The sequence below is a fragment of the Myotis brandtii genome, unplaced genomic scaffold, assembly GCF_000412655.1.
Source record: "Myotis brandtii unplaced genomic scaffold, ASM41265v1 scaffold725, whole genome shotgun sequence".
Taxonomy (NCBI): Eukaryota; Metazoa; Chordata; class Mammalia; order Chiroptera; family Vespertilionidae; genus Myotis; species Myotis brandtii.
Genome location: NW_005370862.1, coordinates 386,600 through 408,896, shown reverse-complemented (window position 1 = coordinate 408,896; position 22,297 = coordinate 386,600). Strand labels below are relative to the sequence as shown.

At 52.4% G+C, this 22,297-nt stretch overlaps 1 protein-coding gene across 1 annotated transcript in view; it reads right to left on the bottom strand.

Annotated features, from left to right (window-relative positions):
• DOCK1 (dedicator of cytokinesis 1) overlaps positions 1–22,297 on the bottom strand; it is a 264,303-nt gene that overhangs the window by 237,141 nt on the left and 4,865 nt on the right. Inside the window, exons 3-11 of the mRNA XM_014530148.1 lie at positions 21,072–21,127; positions 18,835–18,931; positions 15,938–16,086; positions 12,830–12,965; positions 11,756–11,913; positions 10,141–10,222; positions 9,590–9,725; positions 6,259–6,331; positions 2,383–2,525 (exon numbers count right to left, since the gene is read on the bottom strand). Of these exons, the coding sequence (XP_014385634.1) occupies positions 2,383–2,525; positions 6,259–6,331; positions 9,590–9,725; positions 10,141–10,222; positions 11,756–11,913; positions 12,830–12,965; positions 15,938–16,086; positions 18,835–18,931; positions 21,072–21,127 (1,030 nt within the window). The remainder of the gene's footprint in view (positions 1–2,382; positions 2,526–6,258; positions 6,332–9,589; positions 9,726–10,140; positions 10,223–11,755; positions 11,914–12,829; positions 12,966–15,937; positions 16,087–18,834; positions 18,932–21,071; positions 21,128–22,297) is intronic.

The following is a 22,297-nucleotide window of genomic DNA, read 5'->3' as shown; positions in this document are numbered from 1 at the left end:
GGGCCAGCCCCATGGGACAGGGCCGGCCCCACAGGACCAGGCCAGCCCCACCGGGACAGGGCCGGCCCTGCTCTTCGCTCTTCCTGTGACTGAATAATACAAGCTCATCAACACGGAGGATCTAAGAGCAGGAGAGCCGAGGGCAGCTAGGGGCCTGGGGCCCAAGCTGACAGTGGCTCCAGAGATACAGCTGCCATTGGACCTCCCCATGGTTTGTAAAGGGCTCTGAGATGATGACTCCTGGGTTAGCTAGACACGGCTCTGTCTGCCATCGGTAATGGTGGTAGTGATGATGGAGATGATGAGGATGGAGACGATGGGGAGGAGGAAGAGGAGGATGGTGATGATGATGGTGGCTCAGTGGTTGAGCCTGCACCCATGAACCAGGAAGTCATGGTTCGATTTCCGGTCAAAGCACATGGCTGGGGTTCAGGCTCGATCCCCAGTAGGGGGTCTGTGGGAGGCAGCCAACCGATGATGTTTCTCTGTCACCAATGTTTCTATCTTTCCCTCCCTCTCTCTTCCTCTCCCTCTAAAAATCAATACAAACATATTTTTAAAAAAATGCAGGTGCCTGGGCCCACCCCAGAGACTGACTTAAAAAAAAAAGAAAAGGCTCTGTCTAGAGAGGTTGCATTTCATGACGTTGGGGTTGGGGTTTTTGCTTCACGGATGGTTGCCAGGGAGGCGGTAGTTCACAGCCAAGGTCCCCCTACTGCAGAAGGTGGGCTCCTCGGACTCAATCCACCCTCCCTGAGAGCGATGGGAAGGGAATCAAGGGGACTGTTCCTTACACGCTACCCACACAGCTCACTAGACGATGCATCGGGGTTGCTCCCTGAGCGCTAGGGGCTCACGGGAAGTCTCCATCGAATCAGGGGCTGAGAAGTGGGCTTCCCCAGGTGCGAGAAGCAGCCTCAGGCAGGAGGGCTCTGCGGGCGCCTTCCCTCGCTGCGCAGGGCCTGGGTAAACAGTTGTTTTCCGGAGCCTCACGGCCGCCGAGTGCCAGCTGTCACCAGCCGAGGTGACTGATTCATCGCCTCTGCCAACAGAAGGGCAGCTGCTGGGGAGCTTGTCAGTGTGGGATTAAAAATGATGAGTGTTAGACGGGCCGCGGGAAGGAGAAATCCCTCCATCACAAAACTGAAGGGGAAGGAGGGCAAAATGAGCCCACGATCTCGGGGGGCGGGAGGGGGCGTCTCCGAAAACAAAGTGGCAGCGATTAGGCCGACACCGGCAAGGAACGCTGCGACAGGAGCCCGTGCGGAGGTGGGTATGTCGAGCACCTCATGTTTCTCTAAACAGCAAGTGAAATAACAGCCGGAGACGGTTACTCTGTGCTCCTGTGAGGCCATTCAAGTGCTTTTCAAAATGATTAGGATGAAAGGAGCGGCTGGGTAGGACTGGGGAAGGCAAACGGATGAGTCGCTTCTAGTCTCATCAACTCTGATTTCCAAAGGCTTAATTGTTTCCCACTCTGTCGAACCCTCACATCAAGGAAGTTGGCTCTTAGCAAAGCTTACAAGGATGATCAGCAAGAAAACCTTCATAATGCTCTTCCCTGTCTCTCTTGTCACCTACTCTGTCCTTTGTCAGGCAAACGACTACAGACATTATCCCCGGGTGCCATCATCACCATCATCAACATCGTCATCACCATCATCATCACCACCATCATCACTATCCTCATCTTCTTCCTCCTTGTCACCATCATCACCACCATTATCACATCACTATCATCACCATTCTCCTCCTCCTCCTTCTCCTTACCATCATCACCACCATCATCATCTCCATCGTCATCTCCATCATCACTACCACCATCACCACCATCATCACCACCATCACTATCATCACCATTCTCCACCTCCTCCTCCCCCTCACCATCATCACCACCACCACCATCATCATTTCCATCGTCATCTCCATCATCACTACCACCATCAACATCACCATCACCACCATCCTCTTCTTCCTCCTCCTTGTCACCATCACCACCATCATCACCACCATCACTATCATCACCATTCTCCACCTCCTCCTCCCCCTCACCATCATCATTACCACCCTCTTCCTCCTCCCCCTCACCATCATCACCACCATCACTATCATCACCATTCTCCACCTCCTCCTCCCCCTCACCATCATCATTACCACCCTCTTCCTCCTCCCCCTCACCATCATCACCACCATCATTACCACCCTCTTCCTCCTCCTCCTCATCATCATCACCACCATCACAATTGTCATCATCTTCATCATTGTATTTATTATCATCATCACCATCGTCATGATCATCATCAAACTAAAATGCAAACCACACGGCACTGTCCAAACTCAAGCCAGTGGACATTTACAGAAACAAAACAACAGAATACGTACCTTGGCCCTTGTGGTTGACTTCTTTGGCAGCAATGACTTTGTTTATAACCGTCTGTAGGAAGTCATTCTCCCCTGCCACCCTGGGTGAAAAACGGGATGACACGTTCAGCGGCTTGTGTCGAATGGCGTCGTCCAACGCGAGCCTGGAGGGCACGGGACGACCAAGACCACAGGAGACAAAGGGGCACAGAGACCCAGAGGTCACGGTAACAAGGGAACACAAGAGATCATCGTCACCGAGTGCGAGAGAGTCATCGTGAGTCAACGCACGACAAAGGACAGGATAGGTGACAAGAGAGACAGGGGAGAGCATTGATCAGGAAAATGCCGAACCACACGAGAACAGTACAGCAAACGAGGTCGACCCTATCCCCGGGAAACAAGCGGGCACCAGACCACACCCCCTTCTCCTAAGCAGTAAAAAGGGAGCTAATCGGAAAGTACGCAGTTGGGTGGCATTTAATCCCAAGGAAATTTATGGACATTCCTTCCATTTCAATCATTCTGAAGCCTAGCGTAGTAGGGCAAGGGGCAGGTGGTTTGAAGGGAAAAAGCAAAATCAAGATTTTTTTAAAAAGGATCCCTGCCACCACTTGGGTGGCGCTCCAAAGGGCCGTGTACTCAATGGGAAAAGAATGGCACAGTCTTGGAGACTCCAACGACCATCCCTGGAACGTGAAATTCGTGGCGTAATTATGAATGTGAGCCCTGGCCAGTTGGACCAAAAGGTCGAGGGTTCCATTCCCGGTCAAGGGCACATACCTAGACTGTGGGTTTGATCCCCGGCCCTGGTCAAGGTGTGTGTGGGTGGCAACCAATCGATGTCTCTCTCTCATGCACATCAATGTTTCTCTCTGTCCCTCCCCCCTCCTCCCTCTCTCCTATTCTCTCTCGAAATCGATGGGAAAAATATCCTCGGGTGAGGATAAAATAATAATAAGTATGAATGGGTCCATCAATGTTTTCAGGGCTCATGAATGAGGACCCTTTCATAGACGTGAGCAGAGCAAAAGGCGGTGTGGCACAGCCGGGACACTATGCAACGAGCGAGGAAATCCGTCGTGTGCACCATGTTTAACCTCATTTCTAGGACCAAGGGCGAGTGCTATTCATCACTGAGCCCCATTGCTCAGGAGCTGAGGACTGTTTACACTGACTCCCCCAGTGACCAGACAGACAGCGAGAGAGAGAGGGACTGCGCTTCCCTTCCCTAAACTTACCCTGCACCATCATACATCAGTTTTAATGGAGCAAAAAAACGGTGTCATTAGCATGCATTTCCCAAAGAGCGGGTTTCATCGCTTATTCTGCACCTAAAAGCTGCGGTTTGTTCCTAACGCTGCAAATATCCACTGTACGTGATCAGCCTTCCTTTGGTGGAGCAAGGAGTTTGAGTTTCAAATCACAGGAAGAGCTCACCCTGTAATAACACTTTGTAAAGTGGATGTCTCGCTAAAAGGCAGAAAAGGATGGTGGCACTTCACTGTCCTGAGTAGCTCATAACGCGTCCCAGTGAAACTGAGATCAGCCCATCTACAACTAAGAATCGAATCCCCTACATTTTCAACCAGGAACACGTGTTTTATTTTCTTTTCTTTGACTTTTCCCAGAAGTCGCGGGCAGGCAATGGGCGATTCCCACTAAATGCTACAACTGGGCCTCCAGACACTCCCAGGTCTCATATACACAACAGCATTAAAGAGAACTGGGCAGCCCGGCCGGCGTGGCTCTGTGGTTGAGCATCGACCATGAACCAAGAGCTCACCGGTTCGATTCCTGGTCAGGGCTCATGCTGGGTCCCGGGCTCCATCCCCAGTAGGGGGCATGCAGGAGGCAGCCGGTCAATGTTTCTCACTATCCTTCTCTCTTCCTCTCTCTCTCTAAATATCAATAAAAACATATTTTTAAAAAATAAAGTAAAAGAAAACTGTCCTGAGTAGCTCGTAACACATCCCAGTGAAATTGAGATCAGCGCGTCTACAACTAAGAATCGAAACCCCTAGCTTTTCAGCGGGCAAAGGAAGCAGCTTAATATCATCATCTTATAAAGGTGTGTCTTGTATTTTACCTCCATAGCTGCCCGTGTTCAAAAATGACATCCCCCCTGTGCACGGAGGAATCTTCCAGATTGTGCAAGGGCTCCTCTGTAACTAGATGCACTGGGTGTGATTCCAGAGCAGCTCCGCCCCATACAACAGTGGTTCTCAACCTTCCTAACGCCGCAACCCTTTAATACAGCTCCTCATGTGGTGGTGACCCCCAATTTCATTGTTACAAATTGAACATAATTAAAGCATAGTGATTAATCACAAAAACAATATGTAATGATATATGTGTTTTCCGATGGTCTTAGGCGACCCCTGTGAAAGGGCCGCTCGACCCCCAAAGGGGGCGCGGCCCACAGGTTGAGAACCGCTGCCATAGACTATTCTGCAATGATGGACATGTCCCATACCTGCGCTGACCCATATGGGAGCCACAGCCTATGGACACGTTAGCACTGGACACGCTAAAAGGGATGCGTGTGACTGAGGAGCTGAATATCTAATTGCATTTAATTTCCATTCACTGAAACAGCCCACATGGCTGGTGGTTGCTGGACTGGACAGAAAAATAGAAGCCACATCGGGCCTCGGCCTCCTGTGGGGAGATTCCTAGAGGGGAACCGCCCTCCAAGCCAACACTGCAGGGGTTCCTGCTCTTCTGTCGAAAAGACTGCAGCGCTGTCTGCTGAGCCAGGCTTCTGGACGCTGTCCGACCAGATCACCTACCTAAAGAGCTCCCCCTTCCACTCTCAGCTAGAAGCCGGGGTCAGTCCTGGGCTGAGTGGGCTGGTCCGTCGGGCAAGGGTTGCTGGTGCCAACGGAGGTGCACCCCACATCTGCTGCCCAGCCCACCCCGGCCCGGGACAGGCCTCCTGCAGCCACCCACCTGCCTGCAAACCCCCGCAGCCAGCACCTGCAGACGGTGTGCAACTTCTACAATAAAACCTGTCTGGGGTCTGAGGCCACTAAAGCCAAACCAGAAAAGAGGAGAAGAGACAGAACCGGGACAGGCCCTGTGCCGGTTCTTCCTTGTCATCTATTCTTCCGAGAGTGCACACCCCGGGGAAGCTGTCTGACACGTGGCCTCGCCCACTCTAATTCCTCCTCCTTTCTGGGCCCCGTCTGAGGGGCAGGGTTGCCCGCAGAGTGACGGCTCACCATTCCCTGGACACCCTCTTGCGTTATCTCCAGGGAAATGACACCAGGCCTTTCAGCCTTTTCTACGGGATCTGCCTTCACATCGGAGCATCGATCGAACGAGTCTCCTCCAGGTGCCTCCCAAGGCCCCCGCCTCTCTACAGACATCTGTCCGAACAGACAAATCCTTCAAAGTGGGTGCGGATCCAGGCCGCTGAGCAACAACCGAGACAGGAGCGCCCGCGGCCTGAGCACGGGCGTGGAGGAGTCATTCCTCGCTCTAGGAAAGCATCCATCATTCTCTGGTTTGGTCTGCTGTTTTAGGAACAGCAGCCTCCTGTGAGGAATCTGAAAGCACTGTATTTGGAGAATGTGAATTGCTACGAGAATAAATCAATTACATAAAGAAACATCCACGCTCGGAGGGAATCGAAATTCTACGTGTCCTGCGTGATAAGGCGATTCCGGGATCACATGGAAAGTATTCTACCTGCAGGACCAACTTCGAACCCAGGGTTCTCTGCTGGCTACAAAAATTCCATGCGCTACAGCAGTGACTACACGGACTCTTCGTTATTTCCAAAGAACCCATCCCTGCGTGTGCTGACCGGACCGACTTAACCATGAAGATCACTGTCACCAGCACACGCTGCTCTGGGGCACCCGCTGCGCATGCGGAGGGCTCCATACTTACGGCTGGAAGGGGATGAAATGCTGTTTGTCCTCGTCGTCTACTTTTCCATTTATTATATCTGTTACATCCATCACTGGGGACAAGAACAGAACAGGGATTGTTTTGCTGACATGCCATCATCAGAGAAAAACAAACAAACAAACGAAGGAACAGCAGAGCGCCCGCTGACACACAGCGGGGTGAGCCGCGTGGCACAAGTTTCTTACAGTCAGATCACTCATCTCCCCGTTTGAAAGATGAATTACAGTCTCCGAAACACTGGCCAAGTGGGGGCGGGGCTCCAAGGGCAGAGTTCCACATAATCAATCCCTTTGCCTGGGATCCGACGGGCCCCCTAGCAGGGCACCTCCCGGGAGGACTTTGTGGGTTGGAATGTTCTAGAAAAGCGAGTACCTAAGCCAGGGGTCCTCAAACTACGGCCCGGGGGCCACATGCAAATACAAATATTGTATTTGTTCCCGTTTTGTTTTTTTACTTCAAAATAAGATATGTGCAGTGTGCATAGGAATTTGTTCATAGTTTTTTTTTTAAACTATAGTCCGGCCCTCCAACGGTCTGAGGGACAGTGAACTGGCCCCCTGTTTAAAAAGTTTGAGGACCCCTGACCTAAGCCCTGGCAGGGGTGGTGGAGGACCTCAACTGGGATGGTGATTCCCCGAGCCCACCTTCCCGTCTGTGGCTGGAGCAGCAGGTCGTGGGGAAATACAGCTGTTACTTCGGGGTCTCTATAGTCTGGCCAGGTGGCAAATACATTCAATTGTGTGTGTGCGGAGGGATCTGCGATGGAAGGGTTCGTAGAGGGGTGAGGCCACAGGGGAGAAGTGGGGCTCAGGGAGAGTCTGCGGGGAAAGGATCCTTTGACCTTTGTCTTTATAAAAAATGTAAATTAAATGCACAGATTGTACTCTAGTTCACTGAGTTTTGAAAAATGCACACATCCATGGAAACGCCACGCCAATCAAAACATAAATCGTTTTCATCCCACACACAAGTCCACATGTGGAGCTGGGAAGATCCCACAGTAATCTACAGGAAGGGAAAGCTGCCCTGGCCTGTGGGCTCGATGTTGGCGTGTCCGCCCAGGCACCAACGGGTCATGGGTTCCATTCCCGGTCATGGGCATGTACCTGGGTTGCAGGTTCGATCCCTGCCCTGGTCAGGGTGTGTGCGGAAGGCAACCAATCAATGTGTCTCTCTCACATCGATGTTTCTCTCTCTCCCCCTTCCTCCTCTCTTTCTCCCCCCTGCCCTCCCCCCTTCCATTCTCTCTAAAAAAAATCAATGGGAAAATTATCCTTGGGTGAGGATTAACATAAAAATAAACAAGGAAGGGAAAGCGGTCGGCCTGGCTGGGATGGACTGGGCTTGGGGAGTCGGTGCTCTCACAGGAACTCATCACTGTCCTGGTGCCTGACAACGCAGCCTTCACAGCAGCGGGTGGGAAGGGCCCCCGAACACACACTGTCAGTGACCGCTCTGGTCACTTCAGGGAAGCCCAATGCATCAGAGGGAAGAATAAAATATCTCCTTAAAACTACCCTAGAGGCGGCAAAGAGAAATAGGGATCCTGAAAAATTACAGGTGCTTCAACCATAATATGAGATTACCCATAAGAGGTGCGACAGGTTCTGAAAAATAGAGGTGCAATGTTCATGCACGTATTCAGGAGGTGAGGAATGGAAACGTGACAGGATTCCTGAATCCGTGCTCGGGGGACCTCGCAAAAGGCAGCCGTACCCTCAAGATTTCACTCACCACGGAGTCCAGTGCAGACCCCTCAACAGAGCAGACCCCACACCAGGGCAGACCCAACGCCAGGGCAGACCCCACACTAGAGTAGACCCCACACTAGAGTAGACCCCACGCCAGGGCAGACCCCACGCCAGGGCAGACCCCACGCCAGAGCAGACCCCACCCCAGGGCAGACCCCACGCCAGGGCAGACCCCACGCCAGAGCAGACCCCACGCCAGAGCCGGCTGGAAGTAAACAGGGGCATGTGCTGCCTCACAACGCATGTTACTGAATCTTGGGAAGGAGTCAATCATTTACTTAAATGGCTGGATATGTTTTTCCAGAAAAATCCAGGCAGAGCACAGAGGGCTTTCAGGGCAGTGAAAACTGGGTCTGATACTTAAGTGGGGAGTACAAGTCATTGGACATTTATCAAAACCCACAGGACGGGCAACAGCAAGGGGAGCCCTGCTGTAAACGTGGGCTCTGGGTGGCGAGGGCGCGGCCATGGGGCTCATCCGTGGCAGCAAACGTAACGTGGGGGAGGGGCTGTGAGAGGGGGGAGGCGCTGCCTGTGGGAGGAGGGGAGGAGGCGGAAACATTCTGAAATCTCCATACTTTCTGCTGAACTTTGCTATGAACCTAAAACCGTTCTGAAAACGAAGCCTGCTTAGAGGGGGTTAAAAACAAAACGACAAAACGAAGCTGGGCCCGAGCTTCCTGGTAGCGCAGGCAAGGAAGGCCTCCCTGCTGTTCCTGTGAGAAACCCAGCCACGTGTCCGGAACACGACCACCCCAGCCGGTGTGGTTCAGTGGATAGTGCGTCAGGCTGAGGTTCGATTCTGGTCAAGGGCACATGCCCGGGTTGTGGGCTCAATCCCCACAAGGGAGCGTGCAGGAGGCGGCCAATCAGTGATTCTCCCTCATCACTGATGTTTCTATTTCTCTCTCCCTCTCCCTTCCTCCCTGAAATCAATGAAAATACAAAAAAAAAAGTGAAAGAACCCTCCCCACGGACACATCACAGGAATCCCAAGGCGCACAGAAAGCACGAGGACAGACAGAGGGCTGGGCGGGGCCCTGCCCGGCAACCCCCCTCTGCAAACGGTGAGAAATGAGTGACAGCCAAAGAGGCAACTCAGCAGAGCTTCCCGGGCCACGGACAGCTCTGCTGGGCAGGGCCAGCCGGGCTCTCCCTCCTCCTGGGCGGCCACCGAACAAGACGGAGCCCAGCACAGACACGGAGGCGGAGCCTGTGTCCCCCTGGCTGCTGACCACTCGCTGCCAATTCACTCCTAAGCCAATCCATGGCCAGGTCCAGAAGGCCTGACCACCTCCAAGGCCAGGCTGCCCTCCAGGCTGAGCATGAGGGCCAGGGTGCCCCCAGGAGAGGGGGCCACTTTGAAACCAAGCACCTGATTGGCACGCGCCCCTCGGGCGGCACCCTGCGCAGCCCCTGGCCAGGAACCCACCGGGGACAGAACCGACAGGTTATTTTCTCTCCCACAGAAGAGCTGACCAATGCAGTATCCAGCAGCAGCTCCCCTCGGGGTCAGCGTGATGACCTTGAGACCCGCAAGGACAAGGAGACATGGTTACCGGCCACGCCGAAGGGCCGCCGCAGGCCCGAGGTCAGCTTCCGCGTGTTGTTGTCCCTCAGCTCCATGCGGCCCACGCGGACGATCTGACAGACGAAGCTGATTTTCTCCCTCTTCAGGTCTTTGCTGCCGAGGTCCTAGAAACGTGAATTTCCATACATTATCCGGAGCCCTGTCTCTCAATTCGGGTTCCACTGGGACAGAGGGCGGGAAGAGGCATCGAGACGCGTTCCTAAGCAGCTTTTAGCATTTTAGTAAGTAGCTCCGGACCAGAGAGGAGCTGGGTAACTATAGTCAGTCAGCGTCGGGGGAACCTGCGTCCGCGTTGGAGAGATGTGTGCTGGTAACGCCGGCGGTCTTTGCTCGGGAGATGCTACGGGAAGCTAGGGACCCAGAGGACTTCCGGGAAGGGGGTCATTATGACGACATGACCATGCATGACGGGCATGCCAAGAACCATGTGCCCGTGTGGGGAGAGGTCAGAGCGGGGGTCATTAAACACAGTCATTAGAACGCTGAGCGACTCTACCCAACACCGCCGGACACACTTACAGTGAAAACAGCCCGCAGGTTATGTAATCTGTCTATGTCTTTAGGCAATCCTGAGCTGGACCAGCGAACCAGGTAGTTCTCACTGGAAAGAGAAAGAAAGAAAAGCAAATTAATTTTTCCATCGATAACAGGGCGCTCAGGGCTCAGCCACGCTGGCTTATGGTTAATACCACGGAGGTTCACAGAGCAGACAACCACGGGCATTGAGCAGTATCAACGCCAAGCACCGCTGCCGCTCCATTAACGGAGGAGAAGAGAGACTGCCCGCACGGGGGCATCTGAGATCCCCCCAAACACAACCCCGGGGCGGGTTCAACCCCGGGCGTCTAGGGTTATAATCACAAAGGACCTGTCTGAAAATGGCATTTCAACATTTACTACTTCTAAAGCATGTTTGTCATTGAGAATGACTGTAGTCTAAAATTTACCATTCAACCGGCCACTGTGGCTCAGTGGTTGAGTATTGACCTATGAACCAAGAGGTTCAATTCGAAGTCTGGGCACATGCCCAGGCTCCATCACCAGTAGGGGGCATACAGGAGGCAGCACATTGACGTCGCTTTCTCTCTCATGGAGGTTTCTATCTCTCTAGCCCTCTCCCTTCCTCTCTTTCTAAAATCAATAAAAACGTATTTTTTTAAATAAATAAAATTCCCCACTCACTCATTTACGGTAGGAAATAAACACTGCGTTATTTCACAGCCTGACAAGCCAAGTATGACAGAGCCTGTGTCCGGAGAAACAAAGCCCGTATGTGAAGTGAGCGTGAAATCCACTCACGCGGTCTGTTTCCTGGTGCACACTCACTTTTTAAATTTTGAGTAACACGCGTGAAGGTACTGGAGTTTTACCCACACACACCACACACACCACACCCACACACATGCTTCAGACATAACTCAAACCATCCTTCTTTCCATCTGGACAAAGAGAAGGTCATACTAAGGGACAAAAGCAAGGAAGTGGGAAAGAGAGGACCACACCAGCAAGGACAGCGTGCCAGACGGGGTTTACTGCGTTTCATTGCATAACAATTAACTGGGAGGCTCCACAGGGCAGGCCCCGGTCTAGACACTGCCCACGGGGACAGTCACAGAGAAGGGAGGTTCAAACAAGAGGATGAAGAGGAGCGTGAGAGTGGGGGAGCCGGGTCTATCGCCCCCAGGAACAGAGGAAACAAGTGTTACTTCCATCTGCAGTCGCTGGGCCCCTGAAACTTCGCAAGACTGAAGCTCTCCAATGTAAAAGACCCATGAAGCCCGGCTGGTGTGGCTCAGTGGTTGAGCGTCGACCTATGAACCAGGAGGTCAGGTTTTGATTCCTGGTCAGGGCACATGCTCGGGTTGCAGGCTCGATCCCCAGTAGGGGCCTGCAGGAGGCAGCTGATCAATGGTGCTCTCTCATCATTTATCATCAATGGTTCTCTCTCTGAAATCAATAAAGATATATTAGAAAAAAAGTACCCGTGTACAGGAGAAGGCTGACCCTGGCCCAGAGCCTGGGCTGCCTGCCACCACACTGTCCCAAAAGCAGAGGGGTCAGCCACTTGAGGGGAGTCTGGCCCGTGGGTCCCCGAGGGCTCTTTGTAGGAGTAAGACATCAGGATGGCACCGACCTGATGAACTTGGACTCCACGGGGTCATAGAGAGACATGAGCACCTCGGCATCCTCTCCGATTTTGCACACCACGTTTTTGAGGTTGACGAACAAGGCCAGGGAGGGGGTGGCGGCGAACTTCGCCTGCCGGCTGATGTCCATGTTCTGCTTCTGGGACTGGAAGTGGAAGCAATGTGGAAAGGCGACATTAGCAACACTCTTCGCCAACCCTTCCCCTTTTATTAATCTCCTACAGAACAGAAAGCCAGGCGTAACCCGCCAGCACACGGGCACAGTCACTTCCTTGTCCCTGAGTTCTCAGAACCGGCACACAGCCAGCGGAACATAACAGCAGCCCAGGTGACAGCCATAGCCATCGGGGCGCAGACGGAGTACTTTCCTCAGAGACCCGCAATCATTTCACAGACCCCAAAAACCTACTCTCTACGCAGGATACCTCGAAAGGCCACGGAAGATGAGAAAGATCACTAAGACGTGTGTTCCTGCCCCCATCGGGCTTAAAATGTCACCCCGACACATAGCCAAGAAGCTGTGCAGAATCAAGTGTCGTTTCCCAGGAGGTGAGAACAAATGTCATTGGAATCCTGCCTCCCGCCCGGCTGGCGTGGCTCAGTGGTTGAGCGCCAACCAATGAACCAAGAGGTCCCCGGTTCAATTCCCAATCAGGGCACATGCCCGGGTTGCGGGCTCGATCCACAGGAGGAGGCGTGCCGGAGGCAGCCGATCGATGTCTCTCTCTCATTGATGTTTCTCTCTCTCCCTCTCCTTTCCTCTCTCTCTAAAATCAATAAAAACATATTTTTAAATAATAAATAAAAAATAAATATAAAAAGGCCCTGCCTGCTAACACCCCTGCACACAGAGGGATGGAATCCTTCCAGGCCATCCGCACCGCGCCTGGCAGCAGGCCCCACCCCGTTCACCACCCTGTGGAGCACGCCGTGTGGCTGTGCTGAGCGGGTCCTTTTCAGTGCACAGCCTGGCTTGGCCGGTGCTGGACTCGTTAGAGCTGAAGCTGTTACTGGGAGCAGTGCCCAGAGGTGAATGGCGGACTGCAGAGCGCTGCGCACACCTTTTCTTCCTGTAACCTTTCCTCCACTTGTTTGGACGCCACTTCATGAGCTCTGAAGAGGCTGATGGTGCTGGTTAGTTCCGGATCCAAGATGTTCCCATCCTCGTCTCTCACCACCAAGTCCAAATCGAGAATTCTGGAACAACAAGAACTCAGAACTTCAGGCACAAAGACCAAGGGCTTTGACTTCTAACACACCTTCAGTCCAAGTAGCTGAGCAGAGAAAAACACCATCAAAAGTCGGGGTCACCCACAAATATTCAGGAAACGTAATTCTGCAAGCTCACTTCCCTGGGAATTCAAAAAATAAATCAATAACAAAAACTTCCATTGTCTTACAGTGAGAAATGTCACAGATCTATCAGCCCAAGTGACAAGTGCATTATTAGTTGCTATATGAACAGTATCAATGGCTTAACGCACCCACACGCTGTATCTGTTCCGGGGAGTCCCACCGCACAGCGTCCTTCTACTTCGAGTCAGTTCTAATCCCTACACTAGCCCATCAGAAGATCTGCAATGAACAGGTTCCGTGTTTCAACGCCAAACATATGGAAGTTATCCACGACAGCAGGAAGCAACTTTCTGGCCAGATGGTGAAATATAGTAGCCGACGGAAACCGTGAGCAGCGTCTGGCCGCGTCTGGCCGATAAAGCTGTCCATCCACAGCTACATGTTTTTTTGGCAACACTCTCTCCCTTTTCCCAAATCAAGCAAACTGGTTTGGTGATTTTTTTTTTTTTTTTAACGATCATTTCTATTTAAGGAACAAAGGTGAGTATATAAAGAAAGGGTTGTGCCACGGTGGTACGAAAACATGAGGATTTCGACCAGTGGTTCTCGACCTTCCTAATGCCGCGACCCTTTAATACAGTTCATGTTGTGGTGACTCCCAATTTGTTACAAACTGAACATAATTAAAGCATAGTGATTAATCACAAAAACAATATGTAATTATACATGTGTTTTCCGATGGTCTTAGGCGACCCCTGTGAAAGGGTCGTTCGACCCCCAAAGGGGTCGCAGCCCACAGGTTGAGAACCGCTGATCTAGACCACAGATGACTGACACTTTACCTTTGAGATTTCCTGCCTGCCATTCACAAGTCTATTGAAGCAGAAAACTGTCATATGTTTTTAACCATAAAACCTAGGAAAGTCTGTTTAAAGAAAGACAAATTTCCACTAGAGAATGTCTTTCATGGGCACAAGGTGAAGAGGAGCGTGGACTTGGCAATAAAGACTCCATCCCGACAAACTGACCCCCGGCTTCTTTCCCTGAGGGCCGCCCAGCGTCCGCTGTGATGGGAGTAAGACCACGCGTCAGGTGGGTTTAGTGTCCACTGCTTGGACAGCAACCACAGAAATCTAACTTTTTCCTTTTAATATCAATTAAGCAAATTCACTGATGGTGAAGCAGGACCCATGGCGGCCTGTCAGGGGCACGAGAGCACACAGGCTTTTAAGCAAAGAGTCCCTGTCCCGCGTGGACACAGCCTCAGTCCCTGCAATGACTACGGCGCCTCGAGAGGAACAGGAAGACGATTTCTACGGCAGCCGTGTCAGCTCTCATTAGTTGTCTTTGCAAATTCTACTGCTTCCCCCAGCCCTGCAAGGGCCCCTGGACAGTTAGTGCTGTGTGGGCGGGGTCGCTTTGAGGTGGGTGGAGTCAATGCTAATGAGTTGGGGAGGGGATCCACTGGGGTGTGGGCAGAGCTGCTAAGCTCCTGGGTTTAGGCCTGGCCAGAAGGTCCAGGCTGACAAAGCCCCCCACACAGAATCAGCACCCTGCAGAGCGGAGCGGACCCAGGCCGGTGCCGACCTGCTGTGCACATCCATCCTGCCACCAACGCCTCACCACCTCCTACCAAGGCAGATGGCCAGACCCACTTCGCAAAGGAGGACACTTCAACTCAGAGAGCCACCTGGAGGAGCCCAGAGCCTGGATTCTGAGCCAGGACCCTCTGCTGGCCGCACCCACGCTCCTCCCAGAATGCCACGTGCCATCACAGGGAGTGGCCTGCCACGCACTTCCTCCTGCCAACCATTCTTTGTGGCTTTCTCAGCAACCACTGCTCAGAGGCCCCGAATCATGAGCAAGGAGCATCTTAGCCGAACAAGAGAATCGAGCCCGTCAGAGACGAACACCCTGGACGCCGAAGCTCCACTGAGGAAAGGGGGCTGGGACCGCCCAAGACATCACATGCGAAGCCGTGTGTGCGTCCCATACGTGCGTTTTCCTAGAAAGAGGGTCCTTGACTTTAATCAAATGGCTTTTGTCAAATGTTTCCCGGAAGCCACTTTAACATCAAACGTGCAACACTGTGCTTCTATTTTATACCGTTTTTCCCTGAAGAAGGACCTAGAGAGCTATGTGCGGCGCCCCGGGCTAGAGAGAAATGACGGAGCGCACTCCAGTTCCTCGGGCAAAACACTGTCTTCCCACCGACTGTGCTTCCCATGAAAGGAGTAAATCCCCTTTGGAAACACCTCCTTTCTTAACTGCATTGTCCCCTCATCAGGTACTCCAGCAGCTTCCTGCAGCCAGGTGGTCTCTGGACATAACTTGGAAATACAATGCTCTCATGGAAAATGACATCAAAGTGCCCACAGTGTAAATCCCCTTTGGAAACACCTCCTTTCTTAACTGCACTGTCCCCGCATCAGGTACTCCGGCAGCTTCCCGCAGCCAAACGAGGCAGGTGGTCTCTGGACATAACCTGGAAATACAATGCTCTCGTGGAAAATAACATCAAAGCGCCCACAGGGTGGGTTTTTCAGGCAGGTGGCCATGAAATGGGTTTCACGTGACAATGTCAAAGATCCTGTATCTAGAACCCATTGGGGGGTGGGGGCGGGGGTCGCCAGGCAAAGGGCAGGCCCTCACCCAGCTTCCTGAAGAGAACAGCAGGTTCTACTGCGCCTCGGAAAACTCCTGGTGTTCGAGATGCAACAGAAAAATCTCCTCCCTTTAAACATGAAAACCACGCCACTGCCTGGCCGTGAGACGTTTGGCTTTATGATAAAATAGGAGTTTAGTCTCCTCCAGGCTTCGATGTTATCGCACCGAATCGCTTAAGCATGAAATCAGCTTCCAAATGAACACACCTGTTTCCATAGTCGATCTTGGCTGTGACCTTCTTCTTCAGCTCCTTGAGCTCGTCCTGGGGCAGCGTCCCGGAGAGGATCTGCGACCGCCACTCGATGAGGTCGTAGATCATGTGCCGCACGCTGCGGAACATCTCCCTGTTGTCTTGCTGCACGGAGGGGGCAGAGAAGCCAAGGTCAACGCTCTGGCATAACCCAGAACTGGGGGGGGGGGGTTTCCAAATACACGTGCAGTGAATGCCTTATAGGATAGAATGTAACTTAAAATGCCGATTAAAAGGCATTTTAGCCCGGCCTGCCTGGCTCAGTGGTTGACCGTCACCTATGAACCAGGAGGTCAGGGTTCAATTCCCAGTCAGGGCACATGCCTGGGCTGTGGGCTCGATCCCCAATGGGGGCGAGCAGGAGGCAGCCAATCAGTGATGATCTCTCATCATTGATGTTTCTATTTCTCTCTCCCTTCCTCTCTTTGCAATCAATAAAAATATATTTAAAAATTTAAAAAAAGACGTTCTGTGGAATGTGGTTCCTACCAGACACTAAAAGATGAAAAGAATAAAAAAGTAATGCATGACCCTCAACATTGTGTCTGCATTGCAGACGAGGCACCTCTGAATCAACAGGCCGACCAGAGCCGGGTGTGCCCGAGAGCCTCAGAGCCAGCCCACTGGATAACGCCCACGGGGCAACCACGGACCCCTTCGGAGTAAGTCCGAGCCTACAGCTCCCGCCTGCCCAGACTGGCATCTCTTCGCAGTGCCCCAGAGCACCAAGGTCCTGCCAACACAGGCGGGAGGCTCCTGCAAGAAGCAGGATCTCAGTCGAGGAGCCAAAAGGGAAACGCAAAGAAGGTGCAGGATCCACACTTCCTCTCACTGTCCACCCATCTCCAGGGAGGGACGGTACAGAGAAGAGCCACAGTTCTGCACCTGCGAGACGTCAACTGGCCAAGGAAACTAGGGACCGTCCAAAGGGAGAATAGCCCCGTGGTTCTTCCTGTGAAAAGAAATCTAGGGGACGCCTGAGTCGGTAAAATTCTAACCCTACGATCCCTATGAAAGATTTAAATGTGATCATCGCTGCCTGTTAAAGTAGCGTCTCCTCCACATCCCTGAATCTCTCGCCCACTACTTCCAGTATGTCACCGCCTTTCAACGAGTTCCTAAGACCCCCACCTCCATCATCATGTTACACACTCACATCCCATGAACTCTTCTTTATGGTATGATCCTGATGTTCATTTATTAAATGAAAACTAAATGGTCAAAATTAATGGTTTACTGAAAAATTGTTTTTGTTCCCCTTTTATTAATTCTCCCGGTTCCATTTTTCTAAAGCCTTATCAACTATCTAACATCCTTAATATTTTGCTAAATTGTCTACAACACAGTAAAGCAAAAAGTAATCACAAAAATAAAAAATAAAAAAATAGCATAAGCATTTATCTTTGGCTTTGTACAAATCCCACAATGTAGGTCCATAAAAGGCAAATAAAAATTTTTTCAAAGGAGCCATAAGGAGCCACTGGGAATGCCTGCTTCAGGGCAATATGGCTAAAACCTTGTCCACTGCCCAGCCCACGTGGCTCAGTGGATGAGCATCGACCTATGAACTGGGAGGTCACAGTTCGATTCCTGGTCAGGGCACATGCCCTGGTTGCAAGCTCCATCCCCAGTAAGGCGGAGGTCACAGTTCGATTCCTGGTCAGGGCACAGGCCCTGTTTGCAGGCTCCATCCCGATTAAGGGGCGTGCAGGAGGCAGCTGATCAATGTTGATGTTTCTCTCTCATAGATGTTTCTATCTCTCTCCCTCTCCCTTCCTCTCCGAAATCAATAAAAATATTTTTTAAAAATAAACAAATCACATAAAACCGTGTCCACTAACACATGAGGCAGCATCCACTAGCTGTTTGTTTTGCTGCATTATTTTGTTTAAAATTTGCTAAGTCAAATGTGAAACGGCAACGACAAAATTGCTCCGATTTACACAAAACATTCGTCGCTAACTGGACGCGATGAGGTCTGGGAGAACATGTGATGAACAATTACGGCAACTGCTCATTACTGTGCGTGTGCAGGAAGCGGCTGCAAAATGAAGACCAAGGAGCCCGCCTGGGCGCAGCTGCGGGGTCTCAGGAAGCGTCCAGATTCCCAGACCCAGGCGCTGCCGGCCCTGCACAGCCCAGCTCCCAGCTCTGAGCTGACAGCATTAGCATATGGGAAGAAAGCAGCAGCTGGAATAGAAATAAGGGCTAACAAAAGGTAATCTTTGCAAATATGAATTTTTGTGCCCTGAGGGAATAGGAAATGGAAGATGCCATGGCCCCAACCTCTCTGCATTAATAAGAAGACTTTTTCCACAACCAGCAGAAATGGACAAAGAAGCCAGAATGGAAACGACCCCCGCCTCTAACAGTCACGCTTAAATCCACACGGCTACGTCGTTTCCTCCAATGATAACAGCCGAGTGGCCAAAAAACAAAACAAAAAATAGTAACCATCTCCTACCAAATCCCTAAATGAGCACCTATTGCAGTTTAAAAGCAGGTTTTTGTCTTCGAGAACAAAATATAAACACTGAGGGTCCGTCGCAAGGACTGCCCAGTCCTTCTTGGAAAGCAAAGCAGCCTGTCCCTCTTCCAACACAAGGAAGCCGAGACCAGCTGCACCCCCACACAGAGCAGGTCAAAGGGCGCACGACCCCCTAAGGCTGAGCAGAATCCGAGCCATGCTGCTTTCTTTGCCTTTTCTGCCTATCGCCTGGTCCCAGGTCTGCTTTTGAGGTTCCAAGGGGGGTTGTGGGGGGGAGGGAAGGGAGGGGGCACACATCGATGGGGATAGAAAAGGCCCAGAGAGACCGCTGTCACTCTTTTAGCTGCGATTCCACGGCCTCTCACCACGTAGAGCTGCCGCCAGATGGTGGACCACTCCCGGAGCGTCGTGGTGACCTCCTGAATGAGCGGCAGGTCGCCGGGGATGACCGTTTCATCTTGCCTGGGGAGAGAGGCGGAGAGGCAGCTAAGTTCACGGCTCCGTAATCCCTGCGAGTGGAAACCTGTAAATTCCAAACCCAGGCCATAGATCAAATCAGCAAACAGAAGAGAAGATTCACAGACAGGGCTGGAGCCACACGTAAGACTACAGGAGTCTCTAAGCGCGACAGGTGGTGTTTGGACAAAGCCTGAGAATGCTTGTCTGTGACCCGCTGTGCAAGCCGTCCACCTCCGATGTCAAGCCCAGACCAAGCAGGAGGGTAACACCCGCAAAAGTCCTCCGGACGTCAAGGTCTGGGAGGCGGAAGGTACCTTCGTCACCTGTACCCATCTATCTCAGACGTGCCCCAAATTACAACCAACCCGTGTGGCATTGAAACGCAGGCTCGGAATAGGATGGCTTCTACATTTCCACGGAGCATAAAACTCATTACGTGATAACGCCGGAGCGGTTACCCGCGGCGAACTCTGAGCCAGGTCACTGCTTCCAAATGGCCGCAGGCATTCCACCTGACCCCAACTCTGATGAGCCCCTTCCCCTTTCTCTCCACCCAACAGGTTAACCCTGACCTGTCCTTAACCCGTGATCTAGGTGAGCGAGCACTGGTGTTTTTGTTTTGCCTTGTTTTATTTTTTTGTTTTTGTGAGTCCTCACCCAAGGATTTTTTTTCTGTTGATTTTTAGGGAGAGTGGCAGGGAAGGAGGGAGGGGGAGAGAGAGAAAGAGAGGGAGAAACCTGGATGAGAGAGACATAGCGATCGGTTGCCTCCTGTGTATGCCCGACCAGGACCAGGAGAAGGGAAGGCGGACGGAGGAAGGAGGAGGAAGGAGATCACCCGTGTGGTCTGAAGGCAGGAGGCTCTGGGCCGGGAGGGAAGGGAAAGGCAGGTGGGTTTGGGAGGGAGCAGTGGAGGGGAGACCGGGCCGGTCACAGCATGGAGAACAGTGACAGGCGGCGGGAAGCAGCGGCAGGGACCCTGTTTCTAAGCTGCCAGCTTCCCCCAGTTCTCCATCCACCTTCCACCAGCCCCAGGCACAGGACAAGGGTGCCTCTGTCCCTCTGTGCCCGTCTCTCTGTCGGGCAGGGTGCGACTCTATTTGCTGTGAGCTAAAATAATCTCTTGTTCGCTTTACTCTTATGCCTCATAATTACAGTTTCCATGTATTTGTTTGTATTCATCAAAATATTTTTTTAAAAATTAATCACCTACGATCTGACTGCTACCCTGTTGCCTATGGAGACGGATGGAAAACACGGATGCCGTCCCTTATTCATTCATTTCCACAAGGGGGTGAAAGTCCCACAGCTTGCCTTCTTCATCGCCCCTTTAATTTGTTTACTTTCAATCCTGCATGCAAAACATCTCGTCTGTATAAAAGAAGACCACACTCCGGCCATCACACGCATGCCTCTCAGTGACTTTCTCCGCTTTCATGGACCTCGGGAGCTGAGCTGGTGCCCTCCACGCGGGGGAAGTGTGGGGCTTGGAGAGGCAATTTTGCAATCAGCCAGAGAGGCGTCATTATGCGGCAATCATCTGATTAGTAATTTGATAACCTACATGAGTGACTGAGAGTGAAGCTGTAGCTGAGACAAACAAGGAAAACATCTGAAGGCTCCCTCTCTCCCCCCAGGCGCACCTGGCTCGTCATTTCTCACTCCTGCCTCCTGGGTTCCCCTGCTGCAGTGCCCTTGTAATGACCTTGTACAACACTGGGATGACCTCTAAAAAACATACGTCACAGCCGGACAAACTGTGTCCCAGTTTAACAACTGGTTGTTCCCCCGAAACTCCACGTGTGCCAAAGCCTGCAGAGTCTTCCGGAAATGCCTGCCGAGCCGGGGGACCGCGCGGCCTCTGCCTGGTGAGGCAGCTCCCCGAGGAAGCACAGGGCACTAGGATGCTCTCCAAAGTCGACAGCAGGTTCAAGGACAGTGACTGCAGGTGGGGGGCTGACTGTAGACTCTTCAAAGGCTCACAACCATGTTGCACACAACCCTAAGTCCCTCTTCCTCCCCCAAAACTCCTGTCACCCATGGCCAGTCACGCCCGCTGCCCAAGCCCCTCGAGGACCCTGCATGGGAAGGGCAGCGAGGCCGAATGCTGCATCCTTCGTGGGAACATCAAGCCCAGACTCACCCTCTTCCTTCAACGATTGCTTCTTTAAGATGAATATATGAGGCAGGAAATATACCCTTTGGGGAGGAAAGAAAAAAAAGACAGTTTTTATTATCAATATGATGATTGACTGTCAATCAAACAACTGTCCCCAGAAAAGGTGGGGGCAATTGGGTCTCTATTAATTCTGCAAACTTAGGGTACGCCTCACGGAAAAGAGCAAAGAAAACAAAGCGTGAACGATGGCAATGCACAGCTTGTGTTTCAACGAGGCCGCTGATCCCTTAGGAAGAAACAGAGGTGATGTGTTTGCAAAGACACGATCCCGGAGGGCGGTCCTGTGACGTCTCCACGGGCCGCACCGCATCTGCACTGCTGACCGGGACACAGGCCGACCATCAGCCGACTGACGCCCACGTGCAACTTTTGGTGACGCTCTCTGATGGTTCCTGACCTCACAGGGCCGAAATGACCACCGACAGCTGCCTGGCCCACGGAGACCTTCTCAACAGTCTGATCCGGAAACTGGTGCATTTCGCCCAGTCGACACTAGGGGAGCACGGCTTACAGGGCTCTCCTCTCCTGGGTGAAGCACGCAGCTGGACCCCACGGAACCCTGAACGGGGCCCAGGAGACAGCGCCTGCAGAGGACACTCGAGGCCGGGCACAGACCAGAAGTGCCAGGAGCCTCACCAAGGAGCGCAGACTCCCTCCTGGAGGGGAGCGGAGGGGAGCACTGAAAGGCAGGGCTGGGCCTGGGGCAGCGCCACACACGCCAGCCGGGCACGGCTTCCTGCGTAAGATTCAGGGCGCACAGCCGCAATCCACTCAGCGGCACGGGGGCTTTGACGCACCTGTTGCAGGAGCAGGAGCTTCTGGTCAGGTGGCCCTGGCACCTGGCCCCAAAAGGGTCGAACAGGGAATCCAGAAACACAGCACCTGTCGTGCTGGGCACGTGCTCGGCCACCACGATTCCTGCCGACCGGGAACACGGCCGGATTTCATATAAAAAGGAACTATCAGCCCGGCCGGTGTGGCTCAGCGGTTGAGCTTCGACCCAGGAACCAAGAGGTCGCCGGTTCGATTCCTTCCAAGTCAGAGCACATGACCGGATTGCGGGCTGGATCTCCAGTAGGAGCCTTGCAGGAGGCAGCCAATCAACAACTTCCTCTCTCATCAATGTTACTATCTCTCTCTGCCTCTCTCTTTAAAAATCAATAAAAATGTATTTTTTAAAAAGAGACTGG